Source organism: Pleurodeles waltl, chromosome 3_1 (assembly GCF_031143425.1).
Source record: "Pleurodeles waltl isolate 20211129_DDA chromosome 3_1, aPleWal1.hap1.20221129, whole genome shotgun sequence".
In the NCBI taxonomy this organism is placed as follows: domain Eukaryota; kingdom Metazoa; phylum Chordata; class Amphibia; order Caudata; family Salamandridae; genus Pleurodeles; species Pleurodeles waltl.
The window spans coordinates 272073014-272091092 of NC_090440.1; the positions used below are offsets into that span (position 1 = coordinate 272073014).

General features: G+C 40.8%; 1 protein-coding gene across 1 annotated transcript in view; it reads right to left on the reverse strand.

The window, feature by feature from the left end:
- LRRC49 (leucine rich repeat containing 49) overlaps positions 1-18079 on the reverse strand; it is a 447480-nt gene that overhangs the window by 339051 nt on the left and 90350 nt on the right. Inside the window, exons 5-6 of the mRNA XM_069222363.1 lie at positions 12695-12800; positions 7690-7893 (exon numbers count right to left, since the gene is read on the reverse strand). Of these exons, the coding sequence (XP_069078464.1) occupies positions 7690-7893; positions 12695-12800 (310 nt within the window). The remainder of the gene's footprint in view (positions 1-7689; positions 7894-12694; positions 12801-18079) is intronic.

The following is an 18079-nucleotide window of genomic DNA, read 5'->3' on the forward strand; positions in this document are numbered from 1 at the left end:
TTTGGTGGACAGAGTACTCTATCAAAAACGTAGTGTGTGTCTTGTCTGCCACATTACACATACAAGTATATTTAGTGGAATGTTTTGGCAGAGTACCATGACTGCCAAACTTTAAATAAGAACCGGCCAAACTTTAAATAAGAATAGGAATGAACAAGAAAAAATAAACACTATGACGTGACTGTGTACGTGCTTGATCACATCTAATGCAGAGACTGATTTTCACTAAATCAAACGTGTTTGTAATGGCTGGGTCTGGTAGTTCGGTGGTCTAATGCATGAAAGTATCTTTGTTTGACCTCATGGTCACAGGTTTGAATTCCACTGGGTCCACTCAAACATTCAACCTTCTGAGGTCAATAAATTCAATATCATTGAGATGGGTCACAACAAACATTTGATATTTAGAGCCATTATGGGTCAAGGAGTGACCATGCACTTTACAAATACACATTATGTTTACCTAAATTGTTTACAATTACATTTGTGGTAGACTGGTCGTGTAGACAACCAGGCTAAGCTGAAGGTAAGCACCTGACTTGGAGTTTTAGATGAGATTAACACTGAATATCAGGAGATAACAAAAGTCTGAAAAAGAGTTGTGCCTCGTCTATGAGTCTTGATGCTGCTGTCCCTATGTTGGGTCTCAAGGGATTCTATGAAGAGATTGACGATACCAGGTGTGACCTAGTTACATGAGGTGCTCAGCTGATGCGAGGATATTTCAGAAATCATGAGCTCCCCATCTGAAGGAGCTGGTGGAAGTTGACATGAATGGGGGGGAGTTTGGAGTCTTGAAATGCTCTGCTGGTGACAGTTAGCTGGTGGAAGTTGTCTAGATATAAGGTGAATCATTGTTTCCAAGGTGTGAATCAGTGTTTCACTACTGGAGTTCAATTGCGTCAAGGGCTATCAAAAGGGTTGCAGCCTCTTTGCTCTAGCCTGACTTGAAGCTGGATTGGAAGTTCCGTAGGTTATTGCTGATCTGTTTTTGTGGTGGAATCAATATTGTTTGCTCTATGATTTTTCAGAGGAAAAGTAGTTGGGTGATTGTGTTGTAGTTGTCATGATTGTCTAGAATAAACTTACCCTTGTTCAGCATGCCATGCTTTGCTGTCATCTGGGAATATTCTATGGCTGAAGGAGGACCTTACAATTGAAGAGGGAAGTGTGGGCATCTTTCTAGAGGAATTTTATGATAGAGGATGGTACAAAGTCATCCTTGTAGGTCGTGACCATGAGGGAGCTCAGCGTCTGAGACCTGATCAAAGGATTTATAGTCGGAGGTGGAACAATGGGTGTTTAGGGGCAGTGTGGGTGTTTGGAGTTGTCAATGTGGCAGTGGAGGTGAACGAAATTCCAACTACATACATGGATTTAAAAGAATGTGCAGATTTCTTACAGACATGGCATAGGTCAGCATGTCTGAAGGCAAGCTAAGAGACTTCTGATTGACTACTTTCTACTGAATCTTACATTACTCGATTTACTGAAAGACCATAGGATACTAGAGGGAGGGATTTCATACCATGCACAGGTAATGGTAAAGCAGGATCATGTAGCACACGCTGCCAAACACTGGAGACTTAACATCTTGCACTATAAATTGCCTACTGATAAGCAGAAACTTACTGCCCAGATATGGCAATACTCAGAGAACAACAAAGCTTCGGTTTCGTCACCCCAACAGTTATGGGCTGCAGAAAGGGCTGCGGTGTGAGGGGAACTAATGAGGGACTCCACCCAGTGGAAAAGGGGAACACATGGGCGGTATAGGCAGCCTGAGCTACAAATCACCGCACTGCAAAGCAATATAATGCCCATCCAACCCCACTGCTAGTATGGCAAATCTTCGATCTGTACTCTAATTTTACCAACCAAGAGGAATACGCACTGCTGTTCTTAAAATGGCAGCATTATGAACAAGGAGAGAAGATCTGCTGGGAGTTGGAGGCTCAGCTCCACCAGCAGGAAGCCCACTTAGGTGTACCGGCTGTGATGAAATGTCGGGACCTCGTAGTGACAGAAATAACGGGGTCATTTGCTAATTTTTTCGAGTATCCTATATAGAACAGAAGTACCCGAGAACCCTCAAAGCAAGTTGGATTTTCTGGAGGGAATACAACTCCCAACTCTTTCTGATGAAAGTTTACAGTTACTAGAGGGAGAAATAACAGAGAAAGAGACCTGAGATGCAATCTCGGATATGCCATACAATAAGATGCCAGGAGATGATGGATATCCTGTCAAATGTTAGCAGATATTATCCCCTTACTCAATATGATTTTTAAATAAGCTGAGGAGAAAGGACAACTGCGCCCTGAATAAAGGGCACTAATCAGCCTTATTTTTAAAACTGACAAAGACCCCCACCCAGTGCCCTAGCTATTACCCCATTTAATTAATAAACACATGAAAATACTAGCTAAAGTGCTGGCTACCCGGCTCAAGAGAGTTATCCCAAACCTTAGCCATGATTCACAAGTGTAATAGGTGTACTACTGTGATCTATATCTTGAAAGCAGCAGCACAACCATCATCTACATAATAAAAGCAGCCACACAAATGTCTTTTTCTCTAACATCAAAGTGCCCAGGGGAGCAAGAAGCAGGGGTACCCTTCCATAGTGCCGTCGATGTACCTCTTTTAATACGGCCCACGAAGTTCTAACATGACACTGTCACCCCTTGCTAAAGAACTCCCAGACTCTAGTTAATCACAGCAAGCTCAGGTGTTCACTTTCTGGTCAAAGTCGTGGACACACAAATAAATATCTCCCTCACCTACAAACCAACATTCTCCTAAATAATCGCAAGTCAGGCATCTTGATTCAGCATGGAGTTGATACCTACCAGGACTATAAGAGAAGAGGTCCACGAAGCGAAGAAGAGTGGTGAAGATCGGATATGCATACCAAACCATTGGCCATACCGTCCTACTAAAAAGGCCTGCCACAATGGCTGAAATCAATGCCTCCAGGCCCACTCAAGTGCTAGTCAAAACTTTAAACTTTCCTCTTCAACATTACAGCCATTGCCTGTTGAGCTCCCTATTCAAAATCTACGGGGTGCTCAAATTATGGGACTCCACTTATAGTACTGGTTATCGTATATATGGTGATGAAACCTAGGTGCACTTGGAACTAGAAGATGGAACTGCGAATCCATAAAAGGTGGCCGATTGCCGCCCTCGTCTCAATCAATGATGATCCAAAAACTGCTCCTCCTTAAGGCCTCAAAAATGGAGATCCCACTTGTAGACACGTGGAGCTCCACCATTCTACCGGCTATCCTTCACTGAAGCTACTCCCCCAAACCTCTCTTTCCCTCCTAAATTACTGACGACAAATAGTTTACGCCATCTTCGACTAATCCCCTTCAGCACTACCAGAGACCATTTTCTTGAAGTTGTTTTATCACAGCGTACCTATTAGTACGAACTTTATAAATAGCTCCCCGGCGTTAATTTCCGGCTGCATAGCTCTCGCTAGCATTGTCATACGTGGGCTACAATCAAATAATCCAATTAAAGCTCTCTGCATATAAAATAATCAGCATGCACTGTTTTTCCACCTCATCCTTGTGCATTCCACCCATGCATGTTTAGCCTTGTCAAAAACGTGAAAATTAGCACAAACGCTGTCCGCAAAAATAAGTACGCTGCAAAAAAAAAAACATGATCCACTGCAGCTTGTGTGCAATGGCTTTAAGCAATTTCAATAGTTGAAAAGTTTGTGCAATTTTTTCCGTATGTCTGATGGATACTTTCATCCACAGAAAAGGTACACTTTGTCAATCTTTTTACACAGTCAACATCGCCCTCTGGTGGTTGGTTAAAATAATTCAATATTGGATTAACCGTGAAGCGTGAACCGTGAAGTCCCATTCTGCACAAAATTAGGATATGGACAGGCAATATCAGTCTGGCTTTTTTGTGCTGCACCCTGCACTCACAAATAAAAAATAAAAAAAAGGGATGGCTGGAATGTTTGAATTAATCTCAGTCACTGGCAATCGCTGAGGGCCGCATCCCAATTCATCTTTTTTGGGCCCAGCCCTTTGCAAATCAGTCTTGAACCAGCTTCTCATGGGAACAGCCCAGCCTGAACTACCAGGCCAGGTCCTCCCTGAACCGACACACAAGCAACCTAGGACCTGTTTACCCTAGTTAGGCTTCTTCAGCCAGGTATAGCTTGGTTCCAGTGGCACAGTGAGCCCCTGTACTCACAAAGACACATTGCTCATCCTGGATTCACGCAAGCATAACTCTGCCCTGATAGAAGCACACTACTCATCCTGTATTAAAATGGGCACATCGCCTTACACAAGCACTCTGCCTACCCTGCACTCACAAAGGCACACTTCTGACACCTTAAACTCAAACAAGCACACCTCTCACACTGTACTTACAAAGGCACACTCACCGTGCAAGCACATGAGCAGGCCGCTCACTATGCACTCACATGAGCACACTTTTTATCTTGCCCCCTCATAAGCAAATATCTTACCCTGAACTGGCATGGCGAGGCATCTTACCCTGCATTCATACTAGCACTCCACTCATGCTGCACTTACATGTGCACACCACTCACCCTTCACTCAAGTGAGCACACCACTCAACCTTTTCTCATATAAGCAAACCACTCATCCCGTACTGGTGAGTACATCACTCATCCTGCATTCAAGAGCACTCACATGCACACACCGATCAGGCAGGACTTATACAATTTCAACATTGTTCGCACAGCCATACCGCTCACCCTGCACTCACAGGCCATATCACTCACCCTACAAAAGCGCCGAAGCGCTTTACGGCGAGTAGCACGCTACTCCAGAACCCAAAAGGAATTAGTGGTGGATTAGTGTAGGGAAATATGAGTACAGTTTTAGTATTATTATGAGTTAATTTGAGCAGCGGATATGTGAGTTTGTTAGTTAGATTGACTGGAGTAATGGAGGGGTGGAGAAGGGAAGAATCCAGAAGTGTTAATTGGGCGTTTATGGTAATAGGATTTAGGCTTGGGATGAGTAAAGGGGGGATGGAGGAGGGAAGAGTCTGCGGAAAGGGTTAGGGAGATCATAGTAGCAGGGTGAGATAAATGAGGGAGAATATGGTAGGGTTGTTTGAGGGATCATGGTAGTAAAGTGAGGTTTGGGTAAGTTAGATGGAGAAGGAGGATAGACTGATAGAGACATGACATATGGTGATGGGTAGATAAGTGTGAAATAAGATGAGAGCAGGGATTCATAAGTATCTAGTATAACAACTTATCTAGGAGCTATGCAATGACCCATGAACATGTTTAGCATAGAATAACATACACACACACATATATATATATATATACACACACACACACACACACATACACAAATGAGTACACACACATATGTACATACATATACATATGTAAACCATGAGTAAATATACATTAGTTAAACAGGTTTAAAGAGTGTGTATGTAGTTTATTGTTATGACATAGTAGCAATACATATTTTCTAAATAACTATATATAACTAGAATATACACATAATCAGATAAAAAATATTTATCAACATAGGCATATGCGGTCCATAGCTGTTTGAATAAGGTGGTTATGAAGCAAAGAGCCAACTCTTGAGTAGTTTTCTGAAGACAAGATAGTTATCTGTGGCTCTTATAGTTGGGGGTAATGAATTACATAGTTTGGCTGCTTGAACAGAGAAGGATGTACCACCAATAGTCCTGTTCTTGTATGGTGGTGTTCTAAGGCAGGGTGCCAATCTTGAGCGGCGGTTTCTTTGTTGAATGTATTTGGTTATTTTGTTTCTGATAAAAAGCGGTCCTGTTCCATGTATAGCTTTGTGGGTGATACAAAGCAGCTTGAAAGTGCATCTTCTGGCAATGGGTAACCAGTGTAGTGCTCTCAAGGCAGTGGAGATGCGGTCTTGTGTCTTTACATGTAATAGTAGCCTGGCTGCAGAGTTCTTAATACGTAGTAGTTTTTTCATAATAGATAGAGATGATCCATGGTAGAGGGCATTGGCATAATCAAGTCTAGATAGTACAAGCAAGATCGTAGCTTGCACCTTGTGTGGAAATCCGAGGTGGGGGAAGATGCGTCGTAGAGGCTTCAAGGTGATGAAGCTTGTTCGTGCTAATTTGTCCACTTGGGCATTCATAGTTAACTTGGAGTCTATGGTGATTCCAAGGTTTTAACTTCCTTGGATAGTTGAGGAGGTGGTCCGAGATCGTCATGTCAGGTGCACAGTGGGTCATAACTTTTCCAGTCACCACATATGAGTATTTCTGTTTTGGAGGCATTTAGTTTGAGATGGCTCCAGGTCATCCACTGATCAAAGGCTCTGAGGCAACTGAAGATTACTGAGTTTTCAATGTTTTTGGGGCATTCTAACTTAAGTAGTATTTGTGTTTCATCTGCATAGTTGTAGCATGTGAGATAGATGAAAATCATTGATCAGTTCTGGTAATGATATCATGTAGATGTTGAAAAGCAAAGGTGAGATGATTGATCATTGGGAGACCTCTGCTTTTGTGAGGTAGGGTTTGGATGAGAAGGGGGGAGAATATATGATATTAGATCTTTTTTTAATGTAGGATGTAATCCACTTGAGAGCAGTCCCTTCTAGGCCGGCTTCATGGAGACTTTGTATTAGGGTCTCATGGTCTACCGTATCAAAGGCAGCCGAGAGGTCCAAGAGAAGTAGTGCAGCAACTCCATTGCGGTCGACTGTGTTTTTAAGATCATCCCAGATTGCTATGAGTGCCGATTCAGTGCCTCTTCCTGGCTGTAATCCAGTTTGGAAGTCTGAAAGTATAGAATTGTCTTTAATGAACTGTGACATCTGGGCGAATGCTGCACTTTCTATCAGTTTGCCCAGGAAAGGTCCATTTGTGATTGGTCTGTAGTTGTTGGGGTCTTGTGGGTCTAGGTTTGTTTTCTTTAATAACGGTCGTATATATGCCTTTTTCCGGTCTGCAGGAAAAGTTCCTGTAGTTAAAGAGTTGTTGATGATTCTTCTTACAAGCATGGCAGCAGAAGTAGATAAAAGAATGTTCTTGAAGATGTGTGGTGACAAGGGTCAGAAGGGCAACCTCAAAATTGCTGCCATCACTGCTTCTATTGAATAATTTACGTAATAAACTAATACATTTGCAGTGTTTCCTAACTTTGTGATGATCACACTCTAAGAAATGTGCACAATCAAGATGTCATAACTCAGGTTGATTATACTGTTACAAGGCCAATTTATCACAGCACAGTGGAGGATGTTTTCCCTTGCAAGCTTGTTAGTCATTACATTTTAACGCAGGGGCAATGTTAGTTGGGGGAACACCTCTTGTGACCCAATAAGAGTGCAAGTACTCTTTTTCAGCACCAGTGTACAAATTCTGCCTAATCAAATGCTATGCTCAAGGTAACCAACATGTGGGTGGGGCCAAAGCCCCCCTCTCAGCAGTACTTTTGAAAGCTCTTTTTCTGTTGATCACATAAGATCAGGCAACAGCTGCACTGCAAAGTCAGAGCTAAATATACCAGTTTACACAAGCAGCACTTTTGTTGGAATTAGGGCCTTGAGTTTAAAGAAATATGTCCATGGTTAATTTTAGCTCTACCATTGCAATATGTGTTTCACCCAAGAGCTTAATGGTAGATTCATCATAATGCAGGCTTTAATGTTGCCTTACCTGTTCTTGCCTAACATAAGTACACGAAGAGCTCTTAACCCAGAAAGGCCACAAATTTCCTCAATTTGGTTGTCATATAAATCCAAGAAGATAAGACGCTGAAGATTCGAAAGATTCTGGATCCGACTAATGAAATTATGCTGCAAATTTAGAAGATGAATCTGCTCCTCGCCCTCAATAATTGGGCACATGGTCAGATTTTGTCTAAAAACAATAGAAAATAATATTTTAGGCAAGTACAGGGAGAAAACGCTGCTCTTCATGCTGGACGTTCTCAATGACACAAAAAACATTTCATAGCAATACATTTAATATATACGGACATTCAATTAGCACAAGTGAAACTGCACTAAACATGTTAGAACACACCAAACAATACAAACATTATTCAACACAGCGTGGCAGCTGAGGGAAGAGAACAAGGAACAGTGATATAACAGAGATTTATACTAAGTTTTTTGCTGTAGGAACACTTTGCTGCTCACCTACAAATATTTACGAGACAGAGTGCAAAGGTTGCCAGCTCCAAACAAATGCTTACAAATTATTAAATAGGACCTCACATAGAGATAAATATGTATACTTACGTACTGTAAGAAAACAACTATTTTGCCCTCACAGTTATTAATTTCTTCTATTGTTTCTAATAGTGCGCAATCTGACTACATAAGGGACAGCTGCACCTCGAGTTTCAGGATACTGAAGGGGATATTAGGCCCTTTCATAATACTAAGCGCTTGCATCTGTTTGTTGGGTGTAAAGATCTGGTCTCTGCACAAATGAAGACCAGTGAACTAGTTACTTCCTGGCGATCTTTATTACCCTGAATAATATTTATTATTTATTAATAGACAGAATGGCTACTCAATGGGTTTCCCAGCGCTGGCAATGAGAAAAAAAACAAGTACCATAGAACTAGAAGAGTCGGGTCTAAGGCATCTTCCTAAAAATGCCATAAGAGTTGCAGAAGCAAAGGAACTGGGACATGGAGTTCAATACGCTTAGGTCCTAAAAACATGAAGGATCGTCCGCCCTGGTTTTTCAACTTGACTTTTGGAATAATGGCTAGATTCAGTTCCATTGCCCAGAGCGCCCGCTTAGGGATACAAGGGCAGATCAGAGAGAAAATACATGCAGGCCCAGCTTAGTGCAAGGCTTTAGAAACATAGCATAAGGATTTCCATTCAATGTGTTTTGTTATAGAAAGCCGATGCAGAGAACGAAGATACTGGGAAACTGAGGCACTGCAAGGAATAAGACAAAACAAACAAGTCACCGCATTCTAAACTGTTTCCAATGGCTTTATTCTGTAGTTTGTGGCACCCAGATATAGCACATTGCCATAGTCCAGCCTGGAAATTACCAAGACCTGCATAATAGCTTTTTAGCACTTGGGAGGTAAGAGACAGTATCTTTCTCAAACATGTTAGTAGGCTGAAGCAACAAGCAGCAGCCTTTATGATTTACTGCTCCATGGTTAGTCTGTCATCCAATCAAAAGCCCAAATGATTAACCTCCCGCTTAGGGGTAGGGCAATTTCCTAATTCCTCTGGCCACCAATGGAGGTCTCATAGTAGAGGTTGGTTACCCAGAACCAACACTTCTGTCTTGCTTCCCCCTTCAAACAAATAAACCCCATCCACTCTGCACCATTCTTGAAACAATGTACCAAATTCGAGCTAGTACGGGAACCTGCGAAAGAGAAGAATATGACAATCTGAGTGTCATCGGCGTAGGAATAAATCAACAATCCATGATTTACCACTGTGTCCCCTAAAGGACGGATAAAGATGTTAAACAATGTAGGACTCATTGAGGAGCACTGAGGGACCCCTTGCAATAGACAGTAAACTGAAGAATTGTAGGCTTGAGCAATGACCTCCTTTCAGGAGGGATTGGAAACAGGCAAGATCTGTGTCTTAAATGCCAACATCTACTAATTGCTTAAGAAGCACCTGATGGGAAACGGTGTCAGGTGTGACACTTACATCTAACAGAATTTGGGCCACGGCACCTCCTATGTCCAGCTCCTGCGTCAGGTGTTCTGTGACATCCAATAAAGTGGACTCTGTACTATGTTCCGGTCCAAATCCAAACTGGGAGTATTACAGTATGTTGTGAGCTTCCAAATGAGCTGACAGCTGGACAGTAATGTGCTTCTCAACAACCTTAGCAAAAGGAGGTTGCAAAGAAATAGGGCGGTATTTGGCCCAGTTCGAAGTCTCTAGGGGCCAGATGTAGCAAAGTTGGAAATTGCGACTTGCAATTTGCGAGTCGGAGCGACTCGCAAATTGCAAGTCGCAATTTCCAATGCAGAACGGTGTCTCAGACACCGTCTGCGAGTCGCTATGGGGTCGCAGAGACCCACCTCATTAATATTAATGAGGTGGGTCGCAAATTGCGGCCCCATAGCGAGTCTAGGCACTCGCTAACATGGAGGCCTGCTGTCGTCAGCAGACCTCCATGTTCGTGACTGCTTGATCAATAAAGCAGTTTTTTTTTTTTTAAGTGTAGCCCGTTTTCCTTAAAGGAAAACGAGCTGCACTTAAAAAAAAAAAAACGAAACCTTTAGTTTCGGTATTTTTTCAGGGCAGGTAGGGGTCCCTTGGACCACTACCTGCCCTGAAAAAATTGTTTTGGGTCCATTCGCAAAGAGGAAGGGGTCTCATGGGGACCCCTTCCAATTTGCGAGTGGGTTACCATCCACTTGAAGTGGATGGTAACTGCGGTCGCAAATGGTATTGCATGCCACTCCGAATCGCAAATAGGAAGGGAACACCCCTTCCTATTTGCTATTCTGAAATGCATATTGCGAGTCGGTCCCGACTCGCAATATGCATTTCTGCATAGCAAAGAGGCATTTGCGCCTCGCAAACGGCGATTTTCGCCGTTTGCGACGCGCAAATCCTTTGCTACATCTGGCCCTAGATTGTTTTTTTGTAGCAGCAGGACTAAGGCATGTTTCCATGCTCTCAGAACTGTGCCACACAACAAAGAAGTGTTCAGTAGGTGGATTAGAATAGGAGTCAGAATGTCACTCATTATCTTTAACAGAACCAGAGTTTTAAATAAGGCTAAAAACAAAGTGTTTTCTAGCAACTGAAACTTAGCTTATTGTGACGATCAGTGGTTCTTCGTCGTTGTAATCTTTTGTGAAAGGGAAGGACATGGTGCTACATTGGCTGGATCAAGTAAGAATTTTACAATCAGAAAAACATCTTTAAGGGCATTACTAGAAGTTGAAATTTTATCCATGTAATACATAACTCGAACAGACCTACAAGGTCTGTGGTAAATTCTAAAAGCCTCCCTTAGCCCTTCTTTATCTTCTTCTGTGTTATGTTTACGCCAGACACTTTCCAATCTTTTACATATTTTTTTTAACCCAGTACCTCACTTGCGAACCAGAGGGCAGAAGGACATAGACTAACTTTCCTTCTGCGCTGTAGCAGAAGTACTAAATCCAGATTGGAGTTAATCCAATGGTCTACCGCAGAATTACAGGAGTCCAGAGATCCTTCGCTTGCATCCGAAGAGGCCAGAAATAGCCTGATTTCCTTGTCCAGCTCTATGCCCATAATTAACAAGCATTTGCAATGCAACGGGTCTCGCGTTTGCTTATGTTAGAGCTGATCGCGTTGTAAACTCCTAACCAAACTTTTCATCTATCGGCAAAAGTGCTTTTATGTACCTAAACCGAAAAAGTAAAATTAACTGCGTAAAGCCCTCGACTTCTGCCAAGCGAAATCGTGCTAATAAAATAGAGAAAAAGTAGTCCACGATCCAACAGAAAACAGCAATCCTCGCATGTTTTCTGTACTTGGTCGCTGCGCTCGAGGAGGGCTAGCCACCGGAAAAGGCATGACGTGTGCATGCCTTCGACTAATGAAAGCAAGCAGATTTTATTAGGCAAGCCGACGAACCAATGATGATAATACTTCCTAGATGATAAACATCTATATTTCTGTGCAGTAAATGCCAGGGTAGAGGAGAGACCTAACATTTTAAAACCCCTCAGCCATGCCATCAACTACATCTTTGCAACACAATGAGGGGTAGAAGGTAAGACGAAAGGGGGTAATGGTCTATTGGAAGGCATTTTAGACGTCATTCTGAAAACCAACTTATCCTTGGCCAAAAGGGGGCTACCAATAACCGATCTACTTCTTGTCTCCAAAGGCCCTGTTAGTATACTTGTGATTAACGGAAATGGAGGAAAAGGTGACAAAAGTGCGGAAGCCATGGAAATGTCAGTTCCAAGTCCTCCAACATCCTTTCTGAAATCTGGACAGGAAGATGGGCAGCTGAGTATTTTCTGGCAAAAAGGTACAGTGTTGGAATTCCAAATCTTCAACACATCCCTTTAAAATATGATAAGACAGACATAAATCATGGGAAGGGGAGAATATTCTCCATAGTCTGTCCACTAGAATCTTGTCCTTCCCTCAAATGTGTGTTGCTGGGAGGGAGAATAGATGAGCCTCTGCCCAGCTGACTTTTTGGTAAGTTAAGGCTGCTAGAAACAGAGAACCCATTCCCAACCGTTTGATGCTATAAGATTTTGTTATGGTATTATCTGTCCTCACCAGCATTACTTGATTCTGAAGAAGATGAGGAGTGAAGAAGAGCGTAAAACAATGCTATAATTTTCTTGTACTTCAAATAATGGGTTCTCTCCTCTGGAAACCATTTCCAATTTAGAGCAGTATTTCCTGATCCACAATAAAGCACAAAACGGATTCTAATGGACTTCGCTGGACTGCTCTATCTTTATAACTCACATACAAGTTATAAACGCTAAAGCTAAGACTGTTTCCAAAAACAGATCACACCTACTCACAGACTAAGCTTTGTCAGTCAGGCCCCATATTATTTGATACAATGAACAAAAGGCATTTAAATAGTCTTAACCTGTACAGCATTTATTTCCTCATTTTGCTCTTTCCTACCTTTGCTGTCAAGAAGGTAACAGATACATTGTTTGCATACTTCACATCATTCTCACCTTTCAAGATTTAACTTATCAGGGCTTGCTGCTCTCTCTTCAGCAGTACGTAGCACAACTGGAATTCCTGGTTTTATTACACTTCGTGAAGAAGTTACACGATCTCCTAAAAAGGATTTTTTTAAAATGTCAAAATAAAACATTCATAATCACCGCAGAATGGATATAGTAGAAATATATGTTTCTCAAATAAATAGAATTTCATGTTCTATTACTTTTCCGTGCCTATGGCTTTCATCCAGTCAGAATTTTCAGCCGTACAGGAATGCCTACATGCACCTAACCAATAAATATGCACACATGAAACCTAACTCTTTCGTGGTTTTATCTTATACTGTGATTAAAGCTCAATAAAAACAATATAAAATTTGCGAAAGTCAGGAAACTGGAACTTAAAAGTTATAAGTCATAATACTCATGGAAATAATGACCCCATGTGGGACATCTTGTGTGATGTCATACCAACGAAGTGGAGTGCAGGGTTGTATGGCACCTCAATAAAAAAATCCTGACCAATGTCAGTTCATTGTTCGTACTTTTCTTTATCGAAGTGTCAATCCTCATACTGGATTAGCCATCACTGCCCTTCAACATTACTTTCTTAGCTCTTGTAAACTGATGTGTTTCATCTTTCAGAAAAAAATAATACAATTTCAGGCCGCAAAGAAACCATCCAAATGCAGTAGAACTTTTTGATTTGCCCAACTTCAGGCATTCATTTTTTTCTGCTATCTCATTTCTTTCTTTTGTTTAAAATGTTTTTTCCAGAGTTGACCATTTCTACAAGACATGACAATGAGATGCTATAACAGCAAATTACAGTGAAAATAAGCATAATGTAAGGACAATAATGAAGGTTTGTGTTAATTGTCAACCAAGGTTTCGAATGTAAAATCAGCTAACAGGCAGTCTTGCAGTGTGGACAGTAGTCTACCATATAACAAGAAGTTAAGGTCCAATTTGCAACATCCCAGGGTTTGTGACTGTAAACAGGCTTTCTTAATATACAAAAGCCCTTTAATGTGTAGGAACATTCTTTACAACTCATAAAAGGGCTTTTGCAATCTTTTCCAAAACCAAATGTGTGGGGTGAAAAGGTTGCCTCCCAATTTATCTGATGTATTGGAAACTAATGTAGCAAGCTTCTGTGATTGTGGTCACACAGCATTGATGAGTATTCAACCCTTACATTGGAGTGGTAACTGATTCTCAAAAGTGAAGGTGTACCTTCACCTTCGTATATAATTTCCAGGAGCCTTTGGGGGAATCAAGCCGTCGCTGTCGGCTCCTTCCGATGTCGTCCTAAAAGGGAAACAATTTATTTTAAAGCAGCACCTGTGCTCCTTACTGACAAGCTGCTTGTATTAAAAATGTTTCCCATTTCAAGCAGCAAATCTAGGGGCTGAAATCAGTTGTCCCTTTTAGGTCACCATACTTGTAATGGTAGCCATTCAAAGGGGATAGCAAATTGTGATCTGCCTAGCTAATACACATTAGACATTGCAATTCCCCACCAACAGACAATGTGTGATCTGACTTACTTCTTCACCACAAATTGCAATCCCATTTGTAAATCAGTCAGTATGCAAACTGCACATTCCTCGTTTGTGAACGGGAATGATACACCTGGTCCTTCTTAATCAAATTCAGAATCAAAGCCCCAACCATAAGCACGATATTAAAACGCCTTACTTATTAAGTGTAGAGGTACTTTCTAACATTTTCCGTATAGGTTTCCAAAGTTTTTCTAATCTTTAGCTTGAACACCCTACATCAAAGTTGGGTAACGATAACACTACCCATGACTGCGATGTGTGCACTGAAAGGTTTTTAGTCTCCTTCAGATATAAGTGCTAGATTTTGGAGCATTAGATATAAGGGCATCAATAATTCTTATTACAAAATTGTTTAATATGCTTTAAAACGCCAGCAGATGTATATAAAACAAATTTAACCAGCAGCATTATATGACTGAGAGGATTCTTTGGGCATGCACAGTGGTTTTTGCATAATTATGAATTTGTCTCACTTTACACCTGAACCACTTTCTGCTGAATAATTTGCATATTTTAACAAAAAGATTTTTTTAATTGTAGCTCAATGAGATCAAAAGTTACTAAAAATCAAGTCAGATAGGTTGCTGTGCAGTGGCATGCCTTTTGCAAAAGTTACCTGGCCACCGTGCAGTTGCAGCATGTGGTATATAGGTGTTAATCTGATACTAATGAGGTGAACAGTTTTGCTTGAGACACAGCTAAGTAAAAACAAGCATTGGCAAAGCCTATAGGTGCTTCGGCCACCAGCCTTTTGGCAATTCTTTGTTTTGTTTGGTCAAGTTTTTGCAAAATGTTCTTGTTTTGGAAGCTGCTGGGTGCTCATCAATCTAAACAAAAACAATTGTAAAAGGCAAAAATATTGTTTTGGTATTCAGTAAGCACACACTACTATTGTAATGACGGACACTGAAGGGAACTACTCATTGTGTAAATGTGTCACCTGGCACCAAAAGGAACGACTTTGTGTGTAGATGTGTTCCTTGTGAAAGGGGAGCAAACTGTAACTCAAAGTGAAGTCAGCCAATGGTAGAAGTGGGCTGACACATTTCCCGCTTGATGTATGCTGGTGTTGGTGGAAAAGAAATGTGAATGAGAGAACCACAGTGTAAAAGGACAAAGTCTGACTGAAAAACCCTATGGATAAATATTTTAAACACACCATGTTAGTAAAATCAAAAGGTCCTGGCTAACACAGACTTAAAAAAGCCAATCGTTCTGGCATTGGCAGGCAACTTCTTGAATTTGGGACAGAAGGCACAAATGAAAGAAGGAAAGTGGATGACAAGAAAGAAGAAGCAAAGCAAGAAAGAAAGAAGGAGTATGGCAAGAAAGAACAGAAAGAAAGGCAAGAAAGAAAGAAGGAAAGGAGGCAAGAAGAATGGAAGAGAAAAGAAAGACAGGAAAAAGACAGAAAAAACAAGAAAGAAAGAGGATGGCAAGAAAAAAAAGCAAATAGGGCAACAAGAAAGAAAGAAGGAAAGAAAGAAAAGACAAGAGGGAAAAGTGGGAAGAAAAAGGAAAAGGGAGGAAAAAAAGTGAGTAAAGAAAGAGTAAAGGTGAGAGAAAGAAGAAGCAATGACAGACAGACAGAGTTTCAAAGATAGGCACCCTCAGGAGCTTATATTGAATGAAAAAGCACCCGTTGGATAAACAAAGGTCACTTCAAGAGGAATTCACAACACCATTAGTATTAGACAGGAACTGATAAAGCTACAGTGTTCCCTGGGCTCTCATCTGGTAGAAAGCATCCTGTTATCACATGAGGCTCTACAAACAAAGGCAACACTAAAGCAATAATAAAGTAAAAACAAAAACAGTTAAACCGTTTAACCATACCATTGGATTTAGGATGATATAAAAAACAAATTTTTTATGTACAATATCCCTTGACTCAAGAAAATCACACATAAACTTAGATGTGAGCTGAACCCCATTATCTGTTAATACATTCCTTAGATTTCCTTCCCTTGCAAACACTTCAGTTAAGAACTTCACTATTGTCATTGACGTTACATCACAGGTTACCAAAACCTCCGGCCAACGAGACAAAGAATCCATCAAGACTACTACATATTTCAAGGCTGATCCACAATTTAACAGGCCCATAATATCCAAATATACTTCTTCTCATACTTCCTTGGGAATATCCCTTATGACCATGCGATGGGTCCTTGTCTTCAAAGTTTTGTTAGCCACTTTACATTCTACACAGTCTCTGACTTTTCTTTCCAAAACCAAATCCATACCAGGCCACTCATATGTGCTTCTTAATATTTCTATACCCTGATGACCTGAATGTGCCAGACTTATTAAACGTTCACCCAAATTAGTGGGAGGAATTAACATACTTCCTCTCAAAATTAACCCATTCTCCACAGAAAGCTCACTCCAAATCTTCTTACAAAACAACACCAAACTCTTTTCCTGACTCATTGAAATATTACCTAACACTACCAAGTTCATGATTTTCATCAATTCCTCATCTTTCTTTAATTCCTCAATCCACTCCTTTTCAGAAATACATCCATCAGCTATACCACATACTTTGATTTCATCTTGAACCCACCATGATGTTTCTTCATCTTCATCATCCCAACATTTACTCCGCATCCTAGATAAACAATCAGCAGTTTTATTTTCACACCCAGGAATATATCTAACCATGAACTAAAAGTCTTGTAGGCCTACAATCCACTTGCGTATTCGTGAAGATACACAATCCAAACCATCTTTCTCAAAAACCTCTTGCGATGGTTTATGATCAGATTGCACTACAAAACGTACACCCCACAAAAACTATTTGAATTTCTTGATGGCCCAATAAACAGCTAAGGCCTCCTTCTCAATATTAGAATACCTGATTTCCACCCCTCTGAGTGCCCTTGAAGCAAAGGCACTCTCTTTTTCATTATGTATCTGTTTAAGAACACAACCCAAACCCTTGTCCCAAGCATAGTTTATAATACAACAGGGTAAACCTCATCGAAAACTCTTGAGGGATTGCGCAGAGGATAAGGCATGTTTTATATCATTAAACTCCTCCTGACAGTCTTCTGACAAATTAAATTCTACTCCTTTTTTGAGTAGCTCCCTGATGGAAAAGACCTTTTAGCAAAGTTTGGTACATACCTGGCATAAAACTTTGCCATCCCCAAAAAGGCTTGAACCTCCTCTTTTTTCTTGGAATTGGTAAGGTTAACTATGGATCTTACTAAGTCATCCTTGGGTTTAACAACCTCAGCTGATATGATGTGACCCAAATAGGTTATTTCTGACTTAGTGAATTACCCAAAAAATGTCAACACTTCGTTAACTTTCAAAATATAACTTTCCAACAAATCCGTGAAGATAAGAACATCATCCTGAAAAAACTTGACCCCCTCGATTTCCCCAAGCATCTCATTCTTTAGCCTTTGAAAAACTGAAGCAGCAGAACAAAGACCAAACGGCATTCTGTTAAATTTGTAAACACCAAACCAAGTTACAAAAGAAGTCAACAACTTCGATTCATCACATAACTGTACTTGATGGTATGCGGAACTTAGATCCAACGTAGTAAAATACTGTGCATTTCCTAAGGAGCTGACCATTTCGGTAATATTCGTCAACAGGAATTTATCCTCAACTACTGCCTTATTAGAGTGCCTGAGATCGACATAAACTATGATGTCACCTGAACTTTTCATAGCTACTAAAATCGGAGCAATCCATTGGGCTGCCTCCAGTTCTTCTATGATGCCTTCCAATTGTAACCTTTTGAGTTCCAACTTAACTTTCTCTTGCAAACTAAAAGGAATGTTTCCGATTTAACAAGCAATCAACTGTGCTC